The sequence below is a fragment of the Fukomys damarensis genome, unplaced genomic scaffold (genome assembly GCF_012274545.1).
Source record: "Fukomys damarensis isolate Sample0158 unplaced genomic scaffold, DMR_v1.0_HiC HiC_scaffold_22, whole genome shotgun sequence".
NCBI classification, from domain to species: domain Eukaryota; kingdom Metazoa; phylum Chordata; class Mammalia; order Rodentia; family Bathyergidae; genus Fukomys; species Fukomys damarensis.
The window spans coordinates 4,520,050-4,541,670 of NW_022900934.1; the positions used below are offsets into that span (position 1 = coordinate 4,520,050).

The following is a 21,621-nucleotide window of genomic DNA, read 5'->3' on the forward strand; positions in this document are numbered from 1 at the left end:
GGTCCTTGGATCCGGGCCAGCTCCCCGGTCGCAGCCCGGCCCACTGTCTGGTCTGGCGGGCACGGTGTCCACAGTCGCGTCCTGCCTGGGAGAGAGGTGAAGGGACGTGGGTTCCCATCCAGGCCGCTGCTTCCGTGTACACGGCCTTGCCTGGCGGGGGCCCTCAGCTCGCCTGGCCTGAGCGAGCTGTCTCCAGCCCCGCACCCCCTTCAGGGAGAGGAGCCCAGCAGAGTCGCCTGGGTCACCTGCTGGGCAGGGAAGGTGTGGCACATGCTGGATGGTGGAGGAGCCCGGGATGAAGGTCCTGGTAGCTCCAGGCCTCAGATGAGGTTGATCCTGGAGTCATTTAAACAAAACGGCCTGTTACCCTGTGATGCCCGGTCCTCACTCACTGCTGCAGGACTTGGTACGGTACCCTTTCAGTGGCCTCCAGCTAGTTCCATGCCCCACTCTTCTTATTTTGAGTCTCTTCATGATCAACCTTAAAAAATAGCAAAGCAATTCCATAGTGTGGCATTCTGCCAGCCCAGCTCCCCATCACCACCCACATCTTCCCTGCCCACCACCCCTCATGTCCATAGCTCGGCTGTGAGCCGTGTCCCATCCCCAGGCAGACCAGCTGCAGCAACACAGGCCAGAGTGGCAGTGCCCTGCAGGCCATCCTCGTGCCTGCTTTTGCCCTCCAGTGCCTGGCACGGAGCAGGCCTCACAAAACAACTGTTCAACAAGTGAAAGGAATTCCTTTGAAACCCTGGCTTTCCCGACATAAAAGTCAACACTAATTGGATCTTATTTTCTGCAAAAGATTTTACAGCAGCTGAATGTTTTCACACATTTGTAAAGGGTACTAAGAGCGGCAAGAAGATCTATCACTCTTTTTTCTGTTTGCAAATACACTGTGGAAGATAGTCACATGGCGCTCCAGAGGGGGCTGAGACAGCTGGGGGATCTGCCGTGGCTTAGACTCTGCCCTGGTGAGTGAGATGGGACTTCTAGGGCCGGGACAGGGCAGGGAGAAGTCTCTGGAGAAAATACAGAATGTCCAGGGACTCAGAAACCAGAGTGCAGAACAGGAGCTTGGAGAAGAGCAGGAGCGGTGGTAGACATGGACGGGAGAATCTAGTTCACTCCAGAGGGTTTTGCAAGCTGATGTGGGACCCTAGAATCATCTCAGAAAGCCAACTTTGGGGAGTTTGAGAAGAAGCCAAGCTGCTGGAGCAGGGAACAGTCTGGAGACGTTCCTTTTACAATTCCCCCTTATTTAAGAGTAGCTCAAAGAACCTTGATGACCTCAAATAAAGATGAACAAGATGATTCAATTTAACCAATATTTATTGAGCACTTATTACACACAAAGGCAAGAAAGAAATGTTAGGTGACTGTTAGAAGCAAATATTCCCAATTCTGGTTTTGAGGCACTCCTGTATCGAAGAACTCCAACCCAAACAGAATGCTAAGGAATTATTCCATTTCAAACGCCTGCCAATTTCCTCATGATGCAGCCTGTGACAGATACAAATAGATTCCAGGAAAGTACTTTCCCCCTTTCACTGCAGACTTTACAGACTTCAACATAAATAAGACAGGCAGCACTTTGTTTAGATAAATTTTTATGAAGGTATTAATCCATGGCTTAGTATATATTTCACTGTCAATGAAAAATCCACCTCTATTTAATTTTCTTTAAAAATGAAAGTTTAAAATAAATTACCAGACCTTTAATGCAACCCAAGAAGCAACTTATGGTTTTGATGACTTGAGATCCATTCCAAACTCAACTGGGTATTCAGACTTAACTTGGAATTTAGGGAAAATGCTAAAAACTTCTGGAAGAAATCAGAATAATGTTCCCAAGACTTATGAGGATTTTTGGTTCTGTTCACATTCTTGAACATGTTTTTGAAATCAAATTATGTGTGATGGCTCTAGTTGTCTGAAATATGCATCTGTATGTTAATTTTATGGCGGAGCCACTATAAAATCTCCTAACGCCTGCTTGGACTCAGCTGATCTGAGGTCCCGATGCCACTGCATCTAAATGAGAAGTCAAGTTTTGTGGCTTCCAGTGCATTTATTCATTAATTCATTCAATATACAGTTCTGAAAAGCTCTACCACTGGGCTTTAGGTGTGCAGGAGCGTGCATGCGTGCGTGCGTGCGTGCGTGCGTGCTTGCAATGGGGGCGACCAAACAGCAACAGAATCCAGAAACTCCCAAGCCCTCAGAGAAGGCGGAGGTAGGGAAGGCTCCAGAGACTGGATGACAAATGACTTTGGGTCTTGAAGGATGAGTGGAGGAGGAGTGTGCCAGGTAGTCTGACCTGGGCCCAGGGAACCACTTACTTGGCGGTCTCATGTGGTGAAGGACATGATGCTCTGGGGCACTGTCTGCTGCGCATGGAGCTGGACAGAACGTGTGCCTGAGATGCGCACTGAGCCACAGAGCTGGCACTTGACCCTGTGGCCAACTGAAAGCCTCTGTCAGGACCTATGTGAAATACTCCTGGGTGGCAATCAATAGTACCTGTCCTTCAGAGAGGAAACAGGGGTTGGCTCTGCTCCGGTACTACCCTCCATGACACCATCTAGAGCCTGTGCCCTGGAACTGAGGCACTCGCATGACTTCCTGTGGGTGTTTGTGCCTTCCCTCACCATATCCAGAGTTCCTGGGCATCAAGAAGAGCCTCCGTTACATTTCACAACTGGTGGGGCCAGACAGGCCACCTAGGTGTTCCCTGAGGGGAGGAAAAAGAACTCTGCCATGAAAGGCCTATGTCTCTGAAAAGTTTTTCAAAAAAATCCTGAACTTCTGGAAACGCTGAAAAATGAATATGATAAGCATATTGTATGCATACATCCCCCCCAACACACACCTTCAGTTGAGGGGGATCGAACACAGGACCTAGCACTTGAGAGGCAGGCAGGGCGCTGCTGAGCTACATCCCTGGCCCCGCACACTGTATACATGTATGTATTGTATATCCACATAGTGTGTACCGCCGAATATGGCTGTGTACACTTGCCCTTGAGTGCCTTGGTGTGTATCTCGGGACGCAGATGCCGGCCCACATAAGTGCACCTGTGGAGACTGGACATTCAAACTACCATCATTTAACAGACCCTCCACACTGACGTCGTCCCCAGATGACCTTCATGGCTTTCTTCTTTTTAAATTCAGGACTCAATTAATCTGTTTCTCTATGATTAAATTCAGGTTAAATGTTTTTGGCAAAACTACATTTCTGTTTCCTCCTACATCACATCGGGGGCACGTAATCTAAGTGTACCCATCATTGGCCAAGGTTGGTTACTTGGCTGAAGCCATTCTGCCAGATCTCTTCGTGGTAAGAGTACATTTCCCTCTTTTACAGTAGAACTACAATCAATATCCTCTCTACAATCCGTGGAGTGATGGCTAAAAAATGTTCTGGCTCCCAACAACATTCTCCCAGTGTGCTGAGTGTCAGCGATGATCTGCTCCTGGGCATGGAACCTCTTTACTCTTTAACTCAACATCCCTTCTTTTATTACCTGGCAGACCTTAGCAAAGACCACCTTCCCCCAGCCCAGAACTGGCTATTTCATTTGTGAAATCCAGCACAAAATGTCCAACCTCCTTAAAAGAGAACTTCGGCATGGCAAATGGTGGGGTATTAAACCGAGCCGAGGGTCACAAACTGCCCTCAGGAAGCAGGCCCACCCCGGGACATCTGGTGCACACATGTGCTTTGGTTCCTCTGCTCCAACTGTCCCCGTTTAGGCTGGCTCATATGTCTTCTTGACATGTTGTAAGTGTTGGAGGACTTTGGACCTTTCTGCAATAAGATGGTCCCTGGGCTCACTTTGCTCCTTCCTTGCCCCCCAAATGGTCAGCCATTTCTCCAGGCACCACTGGCTTCTTTTAGGAGGGGGAAGCCTGGCTAGAGAGAAAGAGCATCTTGCGGCGCTCACTGCCGCGTGGCTGCCCTCGCTTTTGATCCTCCCCGGGGGCAGGGAGGAGCGCGTCCTGAGTGTACACCGACTCCTCCACCCAGGGAGGGCTCCCCCACCTACAGGGTCTCACCTGCCTGTGTCCTGTCTCGTTCATCTTCTCCTCCAGCACTGAGGACCCTGCTCCTACCCAGCCTCCCAGAATACTCATTTGCTTCCTCCTGTAACTCACTACCAGGCTGCACTCCTGTCAACAAACCTGCTATTTCTTTATTCCCTTTCTTCTGGGAACGTTTTCCACGGATGTGTTAAAAATGTATTTCATTATTTGTGTGGTTCAGCAATGTGACATACATTTAGTTTTATGTTTGTTTCTATTCAATGTAATGACTTGTTATTTTCTCTTTTTTTAATGTTTTCTTTTTTGAATGCATAAACGCATGGTTTAAAAGTCAAAAGCCTAAAAAGTGTTCAAAGGAGTTTCCTCTCATTACTGTCCCTTAGATCCTTTTGCTACTCAGCCCTCACAGGCAATCTTGGCACCCCGCCCCCAACCAGGTAGCCATTTTTATTAGCTTTTGGTTTATCTTTCCTGTCTCTTTGTGAGAAAAATAAGATTACATATTTTCATGGACCTCACACAAAAGCCAGCACACTGCACACACTCTTATGCACTTTAGTTGAAAAGCACATTTTGTAATCTCATCTGCAAGCACTGTGTCTTTGCTTTCTCCTGTTGGTGGGATGAGAGGGTGAATGTGTTAATAAAAACATACCAGCAGAACCATTTATTAGCAGCAGAAAGTGCTCCTTCAGATGCTGGTTTTTAGGGCTTCTCGATAAAATGAGGGGCTGAACTAGATGCTCTTGGAGTCCCCTGCTGTCCCACCAGCCTAAATTATTCTCTTAGGAAGGGCACAGTGCTGGCCAGCTATAGCCCTCAGGTCTCAGGAACTAAATTCCTATTTACTTCTGAACACCAGCAAAATTATTTTTGTAGCTCCAGAAGTTTTTCAAGGGCAGATTGAAGACTTGGCACCTTGGGAGGGGAGAGCTACAGGAAGGAAAAGAGAAATAGTGAACGGATCAAACGTGGTCCCACATTCCTCTAAGCAAATCCAAACTGCAAGTGGAGACCGACAGAAAAGCAAAATGAGGACGCAAATGCTTATTTTGATCCAAGTCTTTTCTGTGGAAAAGCTGCACTTACAGGCTCCTGTCCAACAGTACGTATCTCCCGTGTATTGAGAATGATTCACTCTTCAACCTGCGTCACATTTCCCCCAGAAACACCCTTGTGCTTATTACACATCTATCTGTGGTATCTGAATATAGATCTTTTCAAAAAGATCATAAATCTGTTGCTGAGGGTTTTGGTAGCCCCGGAGCGGTGTGGAGAAAGGATGTGGGGTGGGGGGCAAAAACTAACCGAAGCTTGTGAGCCCCTCCCTGGGGCAATGAGAAGGAAATTGGGTATTTTTCTTCCTCCCTGGATCTGGAAGTTTCGGAATTTCAAGCTGATTCGCAGTTATGGGTAGGAAGTACTGAAATGCAACAGCCTTATTGATATTAATCACAATGCTAGATTGGAAATAAGATCACTTATCTGTTCTCAATGATTTATAAAACTTGAGAGCCATTATTGCCCACGCAGAGTAACAAGCATTCCAGGCTCCTGTTTCCCAACATCTTCATAAATTCAGTAACACTTAAACATGGCCTATAGGAACCACAAGGAGACATTTTCAAGTCTTTTCTTTAACACATTAGGAATGTACAGTAAATATGCACTGTGAAGTACTATTCTAAAAACAAGATTTATTTACTGCATTACAAATGGAGCAGTACATGCAGCCAGCCAGGCGGTGCCCATGTCTTCCTTTTAAATGAGAAGCTACTTCCCAGAGCCCCTTTACTCTTGAGGCCACAGGAAGGGGAGGAGACCACTGTCTGCAGAGGCTCAGGCTCTCCAGAGTGGATGCCAGAAGGTGAGGGGAACGAGGTACAGCAGCGGGAGACCCCTGGGACTCACCGCTGGGACTCACCGAGGCGGGCACCCTGCTCTCTGGTGCACCCGCCCACGGTGGGGTCTTGGGGAGGGCTGGGCTGTGCAGACACAAGACATGTGTGTCCACAAAGCACAACGTGAGAGCCGAAGTTGGTGTAAATCTAGTTACTAGCATGAACTGAAGGCACCGTCGTTGTTTAACTCATCCGACCTTTTAAATGGGTAACCAACCTTGAGGCTTAATTGGATTTAAAAAAAAATCAATTTCTAGCCACTTCACAGTGTTGGAATGAAGCACTGCGTTCTCGGGCAATTGTCAAATCAGTTTTGCTCGAGACTGTTTTTTATTATTTACAACTTTAAACGGACACCATCCATCCTGGTAAGTGTTTTATGTACGCATCTACCTTTCATAAACAACCACAAACCCACAGGTACGTACATCCAGTCACGTCACCAAAGAATCATCCCTTTCTGTTCCGCACAGGCTGGGTCAGCAGCAGCAGTCTCTTCACACCAATCACACCAACCCCGAATGGGGATAATGACACACCACTGTTTGCAAATCTCTCGGAGCCTCAGCCTGGTCTCATCTTTGCGGTAAGAAAAAAAATCCCTTCAGGAAGCTTTTCCCCAAATCACATCTTGACCATTCCATCTTTCTTGAGGAAGGTCATTTCATTTTATGGAAAGAAATGAACAATTCACATGGTGTGAGCAGAAAGAGTACTGGAAATGAGAAGGCTGATGGCAACTCTGGCTCTAGCCCCGAGTGACACTTGCTGGGCGACCTTGGCACACAGCGGCACAGGCAGGTCTCAGTTTCACCGTCTGGAAAAGGGGGAGGTGTGCGTGGGGAGAGGCACTGTCTGTCCCTCATGGCTGATGGAAGCAGCGGTCTGTTATGGTGCCCTGGGTCGGAACAACCCATTTAACATTTTAACAAATGTTAAAAACAACATTTGATTCCCTTAGCACTTAGTCTGAGAAAAGAGACTGAATGATGCAAACCAGAGCCCTCTGCCTCCATTACCACATCAATAAAATGAAAAAAGTAGTGATTACTAATGGTGGAATTTGGATGATTAGCTAAAAGCAATTATAGAATTATAGTTGACAAACAGAAAATGCTAAACCCAGTCGTCTGTTTTAGCTGAGCCCAATTTAAATGTGCATTGCGCCGAATGAAGCTTCATCTAAATGGCCCATTTTAGCCAGATTATGGAGCTGGAGTGGAGAACCACACAGTTATTCTGAGCATTCAGGACAGTCCAGAGAGCTAATTTGGACAATTGGACAAATGATTATTTTCTTTTGCCTCAATTGACCAAATAATTGTGCACAAGCCTCTGCCATTTGGCTCTGTGGAATGTCTCTTTGTACCGGCCACAGACTGGTACAATGACATCTGTCTGAGGGTGGCATGGAGTTGGGGACGTAATGCACACAGCTGGCGTCCACTACCGAACCTGAGTCCTAAATCGGAGACACTTTTACAAGAACCCACAGTCTCTCCACCATCCAGGGCCCACGTCAGCTTGTGTGGTGCCCATCAGCTAGAAGGGGGCTGCTTTCCATCAGTTTCAAAACAGCTGAACTCAAACTTCAGGCATAAAGTTAAAGGTGGCACCTGGGCAGTCGAGAAACTTTAGGGAGAAAGCCAGGCGATCTGCAGGGCCAGCGCACATGTAACTCTAGGAACGCATTCAAATACGTCACAGCACCAACCTGTACGGTGTGGGTGACATCAAACGGGTCAGGTCTGCCCTCCTAAATCCTAGAAGTGGAAACTCAACCATTTTTAATCAGGAACCCACCACACTGAGAAGCCCAAATTCTTAGCGCTGTGCTGTCTTCCTTACAGCTGACTAATCATCCTCCACACCTACGAAAAGTTCTGTGTGGCTTTCAGGACTGGACTAGAACAGGGACCCCAATGACCAAAGCCAAGGCAGCGTATGGGGCGGCACACTGCCCTGTCACGTTTGGAGGCATGGCGTGCTGGACCAGGCAAGCGTTTTGCTGCGGGTGCACAGTGATAGATGGGGAAGACTGCTTTATGGGTTATGGTCTGACTCCTCACACAGTATCTGCTGCACAGAGCAGAGAAAACCGCCCTCTATCGTGTTTTCTAGCAGTTAAGGTAAACACCGACAGGCAACACGGTGGTCTACCATCCCTGTGCCACAGCCTAGGTCTTCAGAGCTCTCTGCTCAACAGCAAGGCTCTGGATTTTATCTGCACACTGCAGCACCATTTCAAAACTGGGCCACCAAAGTCTCCACTGGGAACATAACCAAAGAGGTTTCCACTCAAGAAGCTCTATGTCCACGGGTGTGGGGCCGCGTCCCTGCAGCCCATCGGGACGGATGACCTCTTTAATATCCTGGCTGTTCTTGAACCCCGTGACAGATACCTGCTGAGATGGCTGATGAGCGTGTTGGGGGGAAATGTAATTTCTAGCCAAAGAAAAAGGCAAGGGCACAATAGGAAGAGGCTGTTTCTTCTGCGTGGTTTGTCAACAGGCTCTGAAGGTAATTGCCATGAGCAACGGCAGCATCTCAGGACTAAATGCCCGGCTCGCCAAGGACACTACCCAGAACGACAACTCGCATGCAGACGCCAGTGTCTAACTGGAGAAGCGCACGCCCGCCACAGTCCACGGCCACGTCTCCCACCAGGCGCGCACACGTGTCAAGGTCAGGACGCTGGGACAAAGACCGTCCCGAACCCTCAGGACCCTGGAAACAGTTCTGGCTTTGGGCTCAACGAACACTGTCCCTGCAATTTTTAGTGTAACAAAATGGGGGTGCTCAGTCTGGTGGAAAGTCAAGGGTCCTGGGGTGAGAATGTGAGGATGACTCCAGGCACGGTACAATTGGACTTCAAGACTCCTACACGCTCCTTGGCATGTATAGAAAGTATATGTTTCTGTAAGGAAAATAACTCTCAGGCAGCTTTCCTGTCTGTATTTGGAGAGCAGACAGATCATCCCATTGGGGGGTGCATTAGACAGATGAATGTGCTTGCACACCCTGAGGCAAAGGCCTCAGGCACACAATACACAGTCCTTGGCCAAAAACAGCACAGAATCGTCAGGCTCTCCCCTACCACAAACGCATATGAAGAAAACAGGGACCCATCGTTAAAATTAATACCAGGATCTCAGGATGTTCTTTAATCTGCATGATTGCTTTATTGTACAAAAAGTTTCCAGTAGCAGTAAATTAATTTTTTAAAAAGGACAAAAAAAAAGTCATTTTGGATAGAAGCGCTTCACTAATTGCTTTATTTAAGCATACAAGAAAAAAAGTCTTATCTGACCAATTACGTTGAAGGGCTTTATTACCTTTAAGAAGCCATTAGCTGGGATAAAACACTGCAAGCACTTGTGTCAAAACAAATAAATAATGCTCTCTCAATTAGCAGAGAGAGCAGTAAATCCGTTAAATTAGAGATGCACACGGCTTCACACGACATGGCCCAGCCAGCACCCCCCCAAAGGAACAAATGACAGACAGCAGTTTTCAGTTACAATCTTGAGAAAGATCAGGAGCTTTGCAAACCCGGCATTAAAATTTCTGCTTTTTCTCCCAGCTCCACTCAACAAAAGCCAGCCAAGATTCTTGGAAAGGAACGGGGCCCGGGCTGGACCCAGGCGCCCAGGGCAACCTCTCAGGTGCCACAGGGCCTCTTCCCGGAGGGTGCTTCCCAGGCCAGCGGAGTCTGGCCTGGATGACTATCACCTCTGTGGCCCAGCAGGGACCAAAGGGAACAACTATGGGCAGGTCAAGGAATCCATCTCCTTCACAGGGAAAGAGTTGCCCTGAGGTACCAGGACATGATTATCAATTTTCCTTACTTTCTCATATGCTGCTGATCTTTCCCCAAGTACAGGCTCAAAAGAAAAATACAGTGGTTTAAGGACCCCAGTACGTCAGGCATGGGCTCTAGGGCCAGCTCCAGGCTGGCCCGCACATCTCCCATCCCGGGACACCACTCACTCTGTAGCAGACAGCTGGGGCTTTGCAGCACTGTACCAGCTTGAGACTGAAGAAGACAGCGCCTCCACTCTCACAGGAGAGTCTCAAACAATTGCTAATCAGATCCATCATGTTATCCAAAAGGGTTGTGGGGGAGGTGACCCAAATTACTCCATTTTGGGGAAATAAATATAAATATAAATGGTGATCCTTTCTTAAAGGGTCAGTCTCTTTCAAGGGTTGGCAGGAGTCAGCATTTTCAGAGCTTTTAACAATTATCCAGCAAGGTCCCCATGGATTATTTATCAGGCAAGTCCCCTAATTCAAAAGTCCGACTGCAGGGAGCAGCTGGTTTGCGCCTGCACACCCCACTGGGGGGGAGGCAGCTTTAACTGCAGGCCTAGAGTCCATCCTGGACTCCAGAGGGGAACAAGGAGGAAATGACTCATCGGTTCTTCTTTCCTACCCAGTGCCCACCAGGGAATGCCAGGCACACCTCTGGATTCTCACTGTTCTCCAGCCTGCAACAGCGAGAAAACAGGAGGCTGCCCGGAAGGAGAAACAGGTAGGAAGCCTGGGCAGGGCGTGGGCATGAGAACACGGTCTGTTCAGATGACCTGAGTGTAAATTTCTGGTAGCCACTTCAAAAGTAGTTCTTGAAGAAGCAATTTATGTGACTGGTCTAAATAAAATGTAACACATTTAATGGGGTCGTGCTCTTCTTAAATTTTTTAAGAGAAGCAGAAACAATGAAAAAGCCATCCAAAATTACACAAAAGCCACTAAAATTATACTGGTATCAATTTAAACAGGGCAAATACAACATGAACGACTTCAGTTTTCAAAGCTATCATCACTCCCCACATGACAGCCCCAAGAGATACTCCAGCACCATAATAGTGGTAACAGTGGGGCAAACGACGAAGTCCTGCCTTGGTGATCTGATCCACGCTCACACAAGCGAAGGATTTCCTAATCAAGATTGTCACAATCCTCAGAAGTGTGTCTACTTTCTGGGCTCTGTTCAGTGGCAATGGAAGAACCAATAAATCAAATCACTGGTGGAATATTTTACTTTGAAATGGAGTGATGTTTGGTTAATAATTTGAGATCTACTAACCCTAAATGGAGTGACCCATTGAAAACGGCCTCTGTGTCAATTCACAGTTCATTAAACAAAACTGGTTTGAACAGGTCGTTATGCAGTTAGTATGTGATTAACGGATGGAGTGGGGATGGCCGAGGACAACCAGAGACACACACGTGCTCAGGCTGGTGACTTTCACGACCCCGACCAGCTTCCTTGTAATGTGAGCTTGGTTCAAATCACCAACTTTTCCATTTACATGGTTTTGCTTGGTAACCCCTTTTGGTATACAGTAGAAAATCCAGTGCAAAAATTTTAAACGAGGAATACTCCATTTACAATTAATTTAAACTTATGAAGCTATTTTAACTGGCCCATCTATATGTGTTAATTAACATAGATGATGGTTTCTTATTTTTCAGACTTTGCTACTCTGTTAACCGTGATGGAAAAGCTAAATTAAGTTAATGGGGAACGGATTATAAATTCTTAAAGGACTTCTTAGTTTGTTTTCAACTGGAAAATACATAGAGAAAGATGAAGAGGCATTTTTGCCTCTACTCATAAATTTTTGGTACCAAATTTCTTAAAAACCAAATGGTTTAAAAAAATTTTTCCAAAAATTATTTTAACATGCTGCTCAGACATAACTGCTAAAAAAATAGCATATACACATAGAACACTGAACAGCTTCAGCAGTGCATGTAAACTTTCAACTCATTTTCACTTTCTAAAAAATATATATATTATAACTGATCACAGAACCAATCTCGATTATGCAACAGCATCAAAGGTCCTTAAAGACTCAACAGTGATGGAAAACAAAAGCAAAGGCCCTTCCCCTCACTTGAGCACGACAGAAAAGAGGAATCTATGGGGCTCCGCTGCCCAGTGCCCACAGAGCCCGCCGGCCGCACCTCTGCGCAGCTGCTGGGTGTGCACTGGGCCCCGACACCGGCAAATCCACGAGGTGGCAACGCACGAAGCCAAGGTCACTAGCGAGACTTCACGCCGACGAGGACAACAATGAGGACAATGACGATGACAAATAATATTAAAATCACAAGCATCTTCCGATTCTTCTTTTGGTACTGTTCTGCCTAGAGAGAGGAGGAAAAAAGGCAGTCATTTTCCCCAAGAATCCCAAGCCGACTCCCTGTTTTCCTGCGAAAGGCTCTGGCTCTTCTGCACAGTGAATGGTGTCTCCACTGCAGGCCAGGCAGCTGAGGGCCGAGCTGCGTGACGCTAGCGCTACCATCTACCTGGACTCGGGGAAACACCAGCTTACAGTCATCCACTGCTAGGACGGACAAGGGCTGGCGGAGATACCACACACCCTGCCTGTCCGTCTGTCAGCCTCTTCTTGCCACTCCAGCTTCCCTGGCTGTCAGACCCCCACGCATGCAGACGCGCATGCCTCCAGCCCCGCGAAAGGAGACAGCTGGTTGCAGGTACCACAGAGGCCCAGGTGCTACACCTCCCTGAGCTCCATCGAAAACAAAAAGCTCATCCTTTGAACTAGAAGTGAGGAAGTGAGCACCACGGATGTGCGGACGAGAGTCCAGCCGAGGTGCATCCTCCCTGAGCTAACATGACAAGATGGTGGTGTTCCCTGAAGCTCAACCTGGAGTCGAGGCCTACCCGCCATACCCCTTCCCTAAATATCACGCTGGAGTGCCAGCTACTCCACCCGACCCGCTTGGGATGCAGAAGCACCAACATGCCCGGGGTTGCTGGTAATAGACACAGACCCCTGAGCAAGGACACCGGAAAGGAGGAGAGCGCGAGGGGACCCAAGCCCAGGGGCAGAGCATGCCCACCCTCTCCAGACACTGCCAGGAACGCCGAGGAGGAGAGCAGGTAAGAGTATCAGTCCCTCCCGTCCCACCTCCGTGGGCGCTAACCTCCTGCCTGGAGGAGCCCAGCCTCAAGTAGGAGGAAACAAGCCCAAGAAGGAGACCTCAGGAGGACAGCCAGTGGGAGCGACTCCCCAAGCTCAAGCATCTTCCCTCAGAGGAGCCCATCACCCTGGACGACCAGCCGCCAAAGTCAGCGTGGGCCTGAGAAGATGGAGAACACCTTCCTCTCTAATAGAGCACTGGGCACCAGGGAAGCCACCCAGATAACACGCTCAGAAACCTCTCGCAATGACTTATAAAGTACTACCTACAACAGAGTTTGTCCTTCCCACTAGATCTGTTCACTTCTGCAGAGAAGGCTTCCCCCTTTGTCTGTGCTACAACAGAACACATCTCACTAAGTTTTTATTTAAGAAACTTTAAAACACGTGCATAATTCAGCAGCATATCAAAGCCTGGGTATTACAGAGTGAGAAACTAAAGTTAGTTTCCATTTTTAATAAACAGAGCTTGGTAACCAAGTTAATCTAAATGCATAAAAGAGCCTCCGCATATCTAAGGCCAGACTTCTCCTCCATTATGCGCTGCTCTCATTTCTCCTCCCACCAGGCAACAGCACACTGAAGACAGCTAAGGACTTCCGGTTAGACTGTGCAAGGCTGGGCTCTGAAAACCCGACACTGCTGTTAGGGGCAATCTCTGCTATCGGAAGTGGCTGGTTTCAGAAGAATAATAGCATAATATGCTAGGGAACTGGAAAGGTGTTTATTATTTGGCTAGAAATACCACCGAGTCTCAGTGACACAGGAAATAAATAGAATTTATTTTATCTGTGAAGCATTATTATATTCCTTTTAAAGAAAATATGCACCCAATTATACACCAGCACACAGCAGTCTGTATGTGTTTCTCATAACCGATGATGAGGTTTTTAAGATGTTTTCCACTGTTTTTTTTTTTTTAAGAAGGAAATTAACAAGTGATACGAAAACAACCTGGAATAGGCACCTCGTTACCAAAGAATGAGAGGCCCACCACTTCATTTCCACAAACTTCTCTTTTCTCAAGGTAACACACAGATGCGCTGTGGTAATTAAAGGCAAATTAGATTTTTGTCATCTCCAGAGTGACTCTACCAGCGATTCATCAGAAGCGCATCACAACAAGCAAAGTCTGAGTCACCATCAAGAAACACACAGATCTCTCGACTCATATTTTAGCAAATACCCATTTAGTTGATTCCCCCAACCAAGAAGTCTGAGAAAGGGTGAAAGGAGGAAAACCCCAGTCCTTTTAGAATTCACTGTCACAGAATGGAGTTCTCGGCAACATCTGATCTCAGGAGCAAGGCACACGTGCAAAGGTAAAGTGCGGTAAAATGGCAACAAACCACACACTCAGTCTCAAATGAGACGACAGTGTACATTTTACACAACTGCACTAGTAGCCAACCGTAAAGACAAATGCTCAAGAGTTATGCCGGAGCAGAATCCTCTTATGAATTCTTGAGATTTGATAACAGTCCCTAAAATTCTCAGCCAGTGAAAGATGTCATTACCTTGTGAAGCTGTTTCAAGCCATCTTCGGTTTTGATACAGGACTGTTCGACATTATAGTCAATTCTATCAAGGACCGTACCCTGAGTGATAAATGACAGTTACAAGTGATCAACAACTGCAACGAGGGAAATTGAGCTTCCAACACGAGACGTGCAAATTATAGACATCAGCTCCCCTAAGATGGCGTTTTACCCAATGTGTGATGAAGGTGCACAGTGGAAACTCTGAGATCCACCCCCAAGCAGTGTGAGGTGCTTGGCGGCAAAGCGCTAGGTTAGGTGCAATAACGTCTAGTTCATGAGAAAGGAATTCTGACAAAGCGAGGGTCCTTTCCTGGGTTCAGCCACTACAGGATATGCCATATTCAGACCTACTGGGGCTTCAAAAAGTGTACGGCTCAGTGGACATAGGCTCTGCCCAGTAAAGGGCCAGCTTGGATGTCCACTTGCTGCTTAAAAGTGGGATTCAAGTATGCAGAGAATGCCAGGCAAGCTCAGCCTGGTAATCAGGCTGCAAACTGCCTGTCACATCGCTAAGCCTGATGGTGCTTCTCCATGGGGCATAGTAGGGCGTGTCCAATCCACCATCCAGAATTAAAACTCTGGCCCTCAAAGGGAATTTTTAAAAAACTGCTTAATCTCTTGGTTCTTACAGGAAGAAGGGGCCACTGAGCTGCATGTGAGGATAGGGCTCTTAGTGGAAACATGCTGGATCAGGAGAGACAGCAGCTCACAGGGAGACACAGGAGTAATTAATGTAACTGGATCTTGCGTAGCCTGAACACTCCATTCTGCAGTTGGTTTCTCGGGGATCAGGACCCAAATCCCTGCTGGCAAGATAATAAAATGCCCTAATCAGATTTTAACAGTGAACAACAATTTAATTCTACTTGAAAGCTAGTGGTTCCAATGGCCATTACACAATAACCTGCCAAAATTAGAAAGGAAATCTTATCTATTGCCAGAATCAGTGCTGGGCTCAGTCAGAATCAAGCCAGCCTCCACAGCAGGGGGCTCACACGAGGACCTTGGGGCAGGGGCACAGAATTAGAACTTATGTTCCTTTCTGGGTTTACTCATAGTCTCATAGGGAATGACAGAAGTCCAGACCATTGGTAACATAGGGGTACTTCGTACATATCTGTATGTGCACACATGTACACACATGTAACACACACGTACACACACACACACACACACACACACACAAGTTCAAGGTTTTTCCTGACAAATACAGAATTGAAGGATTTGGGAGAAAGAACAGGTTCCACAGTAGAACACACAGATGGGAAGGACAACCCCATACCTGCTCTACAATCATGGCTCCTAAGTCCCTAAAGATCTCATTCAGGTCGGAAATGGACTGCACAATCTGGCGGATCTCACGCTCCCTCTCCTCCACCATCAGTGTATTCTGCTCCACCAACACCAGCTGGTCATCCGTAAAACCCTAGCAAAACAACAGTGCAAAATACCCCCCTTAGGAAACTTACACTATACCACTTTGGGTATAATTTAAAGAAAATGAACTTATGAAAAATATATCTGTAAACACATGACAATAAAGCATTTATGTTTCCCTAATAGGAAAGATCCAAATTCCCCAAAGCACCGGGATCTACGGCTCCGTGGCCATAGCCAGGGACACTACAGAAGCCCAGCCCGCAGCCATACAAGGGCTCTGGGGCGGCCCTGTGCTGCTCTGTGTTCTTCTGAGAAAGCGGTAAATGCCGCCTTCCTGCAGGCTCTGGAAAGCAGGCCACAAGGTCTCCTGTGGGCTTTTGGAAAGGAAGAAACAGTATGGCTGTTCTTCTGCCTGTTGCAAAGATCACTCAATGGGTGCACAAGTCCAACAGTGCCGCTCCATTACATTGCACAGGGTTGGCGGTCTAGAAACAGGAAGGGACAGGATGGAGGGCACACGTACAGCAGCCATTCCTCGGCCCCTCACGTACCCGATCATACAGAGCATTATCGTCTCCATCGTCCATTAGTGGTACTGATGTATCAAAAAAATGCTGGGATCTTTCCTCTCGGTTCTTCATGCCTATCACAGACAGGAATCCACTTTACTTGAATATGTAAACCGTCCTGGTTACCGTTCCACCATGAAAAAGCGGAAATCTAGAGTAAAGCTCAGCAGTCAAAGTGGAGATCACCTTACAGCTGTAAAGAAGCCCATCTCCAGCGGGGGAGGGGACAATAAAGCATTAAAATACACAACATGCAAGTGCTGGGGTTCTAGACAAAGTTACCATCTAAATGTGCAAAATTCACAAAACAACAGGATCATCTGAGAATCTCTAAGGGAGAACAGAAGTATTTACTCTAACTGCTGTTACAAAACATGAACAACAGCAACATCAGTATTTCTCTCTGGGAGCATCTCTAGTAAAAACTCCAAATGAGCCTAATCAGATTTCAGAAAAATACGATTAAAATACAAATTCGCCCCTTGTCAGCACGGGGGAGATGCGGGGGATCATGAGACTTCACTGATTCCAATGGCAACAAAGTCAGCCCACGACTACAGGGGAAGCAGAATGAGCACAGAACGGTGGGCTCCAAACTACTTGGAAGAAAAAGTGTGTTCAGTAAACGGGGACAAGGGCAGGAGTGTTTATAAACCACTCCCGGGAAGTTTTCTCAGGCACTCTTAAAGATACTTTAGCTGTCCTGCAAACGTGTGGCTGTGTGGCTTTAAGCCGTGGTAACTCCCTATTTACTAGCAGCTCCCTAAACTCAACATCTAGAAAACAATAGTTTTTAAAATGTGCTCAGTTCCTTTTCAAATTTAGATCTGAACTACTGGGCAGGGCCCAGGAGAAGAGGGACCTCCTGTCAAAAAGGAGGGTGTGTGCTCAAAGGCTGGGGCAACATTGACCAAAGGGAAGCAGAAACGCAACAAACCAAAAGAGGTTCTTCCCGACTCATAACCCCTTCAGCAGGACTGCGCGGCACTCACGTTTGAGGTAGCCGGACTGTGCGTGCCGGAAGCTGGTGGACAGCTCCTGCAGAGTCTGTGCCAGGGAGGCCACCACGTTGCGCAGCAGCCGTTCCTCTCGCTCTGAGCAGGCCCTCCGGGCTCTGCCGGGCAGGGCCTGCACTGCGCGCTGACACCTGTGGAAAAGCTGGGAGCACAGGGCCGAGCTCAGGGCCAGCAGGGAACAGAGGGGCGCCACCCTCACTCGCCCAAGAGCAGGAGAGAGGGGATGCCCGTGGGTCAGCCCAGTGGGGAAGGGAAAAGAAGCGAATAAAGTAACCGGGGCTTCCTGTACACACGCAGGGACTCGCTGCGCTGGGCCCCCCACGCCGCATCACCCCCTGGGGCGAGCTCACTGGGAGGCAGGTCCTAGTTTATTTCATCCCCATTTTACAGAGGGGTAAAATGAGAAACGTGGCCCTGTGCAGCGCTAAGAACCAGGGATCACACATTCAGATGTTCTTCCTGACATCAGCACCCTGGAGACCTAAGCAAGCACCACAACATAGCAAAGCAATAAGTCATACCTCCGGCCCCATGGTAAGCTTCTCTTATTATGAGAACTGTATTTTAGTATAAAATTTTTACACACTGGCATTTAATAGAGGTGATACGGTTTTAAATCAAATGATTGAGTTGAGGAGTATTCTGAGTTTTGTTTAAGCAACCCACAGTAGCATCTGCCAACAAGCCAACTACTGATGAATGTGTCCCCACCTCCGAGACACCCCCCACACACATGCGGGGACTCTGGGTGAGCCTCACAGCCTCCAGCGTCCCTTTGAGAACTTCCATCCAGAAGCTGTCTGCCAGGTGCTTTAGAATGGCAGCCTCGAGGGCATCCAGGGTGGACAGGCCTGCGTACTCACCTGTGTGATCTCCTGGGTGGTTATTTCAATGGCGTGCTCCTCCTCACTGCTGTCATCCAGGGTGGGTCTGTTTAAATGCTTGTCGTGAAGGCTGGCTAATTCCTTCATCTTCTGCTTAATCCGGCCAACATCATATTGGATCTAAACAAATAAAGTCACCAGAACTCCACTGACGCCTGGCAGGTATCTGTCTGCCTCAGAGACAATTAGCTACACTCAGAATACCGGGCTGGGTCTACAGGGAACCTGCTGGCTTACTGATGTGTGAGCCAATTTTAATTTAAATTATCAGAAAAAATTTTTTAAATCTCGTTTAATTTCTACACTTCAAGTAGTTATTACCAATGTCAAAACTAAAGCCAAAATCATTAACATACACAAAACCTTTTCTTATGTTATATAAAATGAATAAACCCAAAGGTTAGGTATTTCTAGAGATATACCCTCCAGCCAAATTAGTTTATATTGCAGAAATGTTAAAATATGTTACCATTATCGCATAAAAACAGAACTGTGAAACTAACACTCCACTTACTTACTTCATCCACTCCGTCCACCCACTTCGGAGGTGACCGTTTTGTTACGCCGATGGCGGCTTCTGGATCTAAACTAATGCCCGACACCAGAGCCATACGGTCGTCGGCAAGCTACAGAAAAATACGTGAATATTAAAAGGGTTATTTGGATTCAGTGTAGAAAAAGATACTCTTACTCCCTTTTAACTGTTATTCCCTACAAGGATATAGGATGCAAGAATAAAGGCATCTCCTTTTCACACGGCTAGGATTTGGATTGTTTTTCTATCTCTTCATGCACCGCTTAATTTCCTTGGACATGCTTGAGAGCACGGATCTGACTTCATCTGGCTACAGAAGTGTAATGAAAAAGTCAGCAAAAGATGCTTAAGAACTAGAACTGTGACAGAGGCATGGACCTCAGCAATTAACGTGATGAGATACAAGTAAAAAGAAATAACTAGGCTACAAATGGAACTAATATAAAATGTTTGATAGTAGCAAGGTTTACTGACATTTGCCTGACTAGTTTTAGAAAGAATGCTGATCCAGTTACCTTGGTCCCAAGATCACCGGCCCCATGTTAACCTGCACTGCCTGAACCAGTGGACAAAGTCCCCCGAGGCAAGAACAACCCTTAAAATCTCCCTGCAACCCCAGGCCATCCTTCCTCCCTTCCCTCACTTGGCTAGCCACCAGCAACAGCATCCCTTGCTTTAAAATGATACTGAAAGTTCTTGGGTTTTGCCCCCTTAACTATATAACATACTGCCTTAGTAAGCTTCCAAAAGAGGAGGGAATCACAGGTTTACAGGGTTTCTTTTTGCCTGGAGGCATATGAATGGGCTGGCAGCACCCTGAGGCGGCCTCGGGAACACAAGAAGATTTTTTCTTTTTCCTTTTTAGTGCTGGGGATTGGACTCAAGGCCTTAACATTGAGCTATAGCCCCAGCCCTTGTTTTGTTTTGCCAACTTTCTAAGTTGCCCAGGCTGGCCTTGAACTTGTGCTCCTCCTGCCTCAGCTCCCCATAGTACTAGAATTACAGGTGTGAGCCACCAAGCCTGGTTCCAGAGCTCAGGATTTTTAAATGGGAGTTTCAAAGGATCTGAGTGATAATCAAAATATAATGGTAAGCAGTCTATAAAAGTTCTTTACAGATAATACTTTGTAAACATTCTGTAAAACTGGGTGAGAAATTTGTACTGCTTTTCTTCTTCCTGCAACAACATAAATTTATTTTTTTATTAATTTGGTGATACTTGCTTACCAAACAAAAGAGCAGGCAAAAATTTAAAAGCCACAGCTGAAGGGGGAAAAAATACCACATAAGCCTCTATCTGCTCTCAGTGCCCTGTGTGCCAGGAAGCCCAGTCCACTCAGGGGCGCACCTGGCACATGACCACTGCTGGGCACCTGGGAGCTGGGCTTAAGACCATCAGCGTTGGCCACCAGGACCCAGTGTCATTTCTGTCCTTAAAGAACTGACGAAACCTGCGCTGCTTGCAGCTCTGCACCTGAAGTGGGACCTTTCGCCCTCCGTCCCCACCTTTGTTTGTTTTTAAGTAAGAGTTCACTAATAGGGCTTTTAAATTCTTTTTATTACCTCAATCCACACAAAAACTAGGTGAGCTAGAAGTTACTGTTCCACTACACAAGTACAGAAGCTGAGACCCTGAGAAGGGTGAGCAGCTTGCCCAAGGCCGCTAAGCTCTCAGGTGACAGGTGAAAGCCTGCGTCAGGGCGCTCCAGGCGCCCCTTCCACACGCGGCTGCCAATCACTCCGGGAGGCCCATGAAATAGAACTGCAATTTGCTAAGAAAATGAATCAAGACAAACCATCAGATTAGAACAACAAAACCCAGTACTCTGATTAACTCCCCACCAACCGAACAGGGGCCGTGGGACAGGCCCCCAATGAGCACGCAAGCGTCAACAGCTGAGGTTATGTGCTGGCCACGTGCGCGGCAGGTGGGGGGTGGGGGACCGCCTCCAGGCAATTAGAGGCAGAGCTCTTTATTCCTCCACAGCCCTGCTCCGAAGCCACCAGGTGGTACCCAGTTCTGTGAAGGACACGCTGACCAGCGCGGAGGAGAAGCCAGCTACGGTGCTACTGCTGTGCTGGAGCTGGAACTCCAGCTGTTTACACAAAGCAAAAGTTGAAACTGCCTAGTTACCTTCTGATGAATCATAGAACTTCCACAATGCCAGTTCATTATCTAAGCCACCATGTTCCATTATACTGTATTTCAGTAGAATGACTTGTTTTATTTATAGTGACTTTATTTCTAAGTTCATGAACAAAATAAGTTGTACTGTTTTTTTGCTGTTACAAAAACACATTAAACTAAAAAGGATACACAAGTGATACAGCTCTATCTAAATTTACCTACACTGCAACTAGCATCATCTTATCTAAAGCAAAGAAAAAAACCAAATAAATCCATAAACTATATAGGAAGAGCCAACTGAGCTGGATTCAACCCTTTCAAATAGTCCTTGATTTTTATCCAAGAGATATGTCCCCCAAACCAGATATAAATCTAAGCCGGGAGAAAGCATCCTTCTAGGGGTCCTAAGGAGGCCACTATGAGGGGACCCTCAGGAATGGTCAGCTGCCGCCCCACCAGCTGGCTGAGCTTTCACACATTGCCCTAGGCTTTGCCGCTGTGAGAGAACCGCTGATTCTTAGGACTGCAAACTTTAAACCGCAAGCCATGTGTCCCCTTTATGATAGAACTGTAGCCATAGCTCATCGTGCTGGAAGTGCTGCTCTACTGAGGAGAAATGCCATTCTCTCGCTGATAGTGATTTATAAGGAGAATCAGCATG

The 21,621-nt window shown here is 47.1% G+C and overlaps 1 protein-coding gene across 10 annotated transcripts in view; it reads right to left on the reverse strand.

Annotated features, from left to right (window-relative positions):
• Positions 1-6: 6 nt before the first annotated feature.
• Positions 7-21,621, reverse strand: part of Stx16 (syntaxin 16) — a 33,719-nt gene continuing 12,104 nt past the window's right edge. For 4 of the 10 annotated variants that reach the window (XM_010628768.3, XM_010628770.3, XM_010628769.3 and 1 more), the window contains 7 exons: positions 18,816-18,923; positions 18,277-18,417; positions 17,390-17,555; positions 16,380-16,471; positions 15,731-15,874; positions 14,425-14,505; positions 10,645-12,107 (listed from right to left, as the gene is read on the reverse strand). In XM_010628768.3, the coding sequence (XP_010627070.1) occupies positions 12,003-12,107; positions 14,425-14,505; positions 15,731-15,874; positions 16,380-16,471; positions 17,390-17,555; positions 18,277-18,417; positions 18,816-18,923 (837 nt within the window). In that variant the 3' untranslated portion in view covers positions 10,645-12,002. Of the gene's footprint in view, positions 482-10,644; positions 12,108-14,424; positions 14,506-15,162; positions 15,255-15,730; positions 15,875-16,379; positions 16,472-17,389; positions 17,556-18,276; positions 18,418-18,811; positions 18,924-21,621 lie in introns of those variants that run through there. The other 6 variants (XR_781096.3, XR_002025507.2, XM_019208101.2 and 3 more) reach the window with 6 other exon arrangements.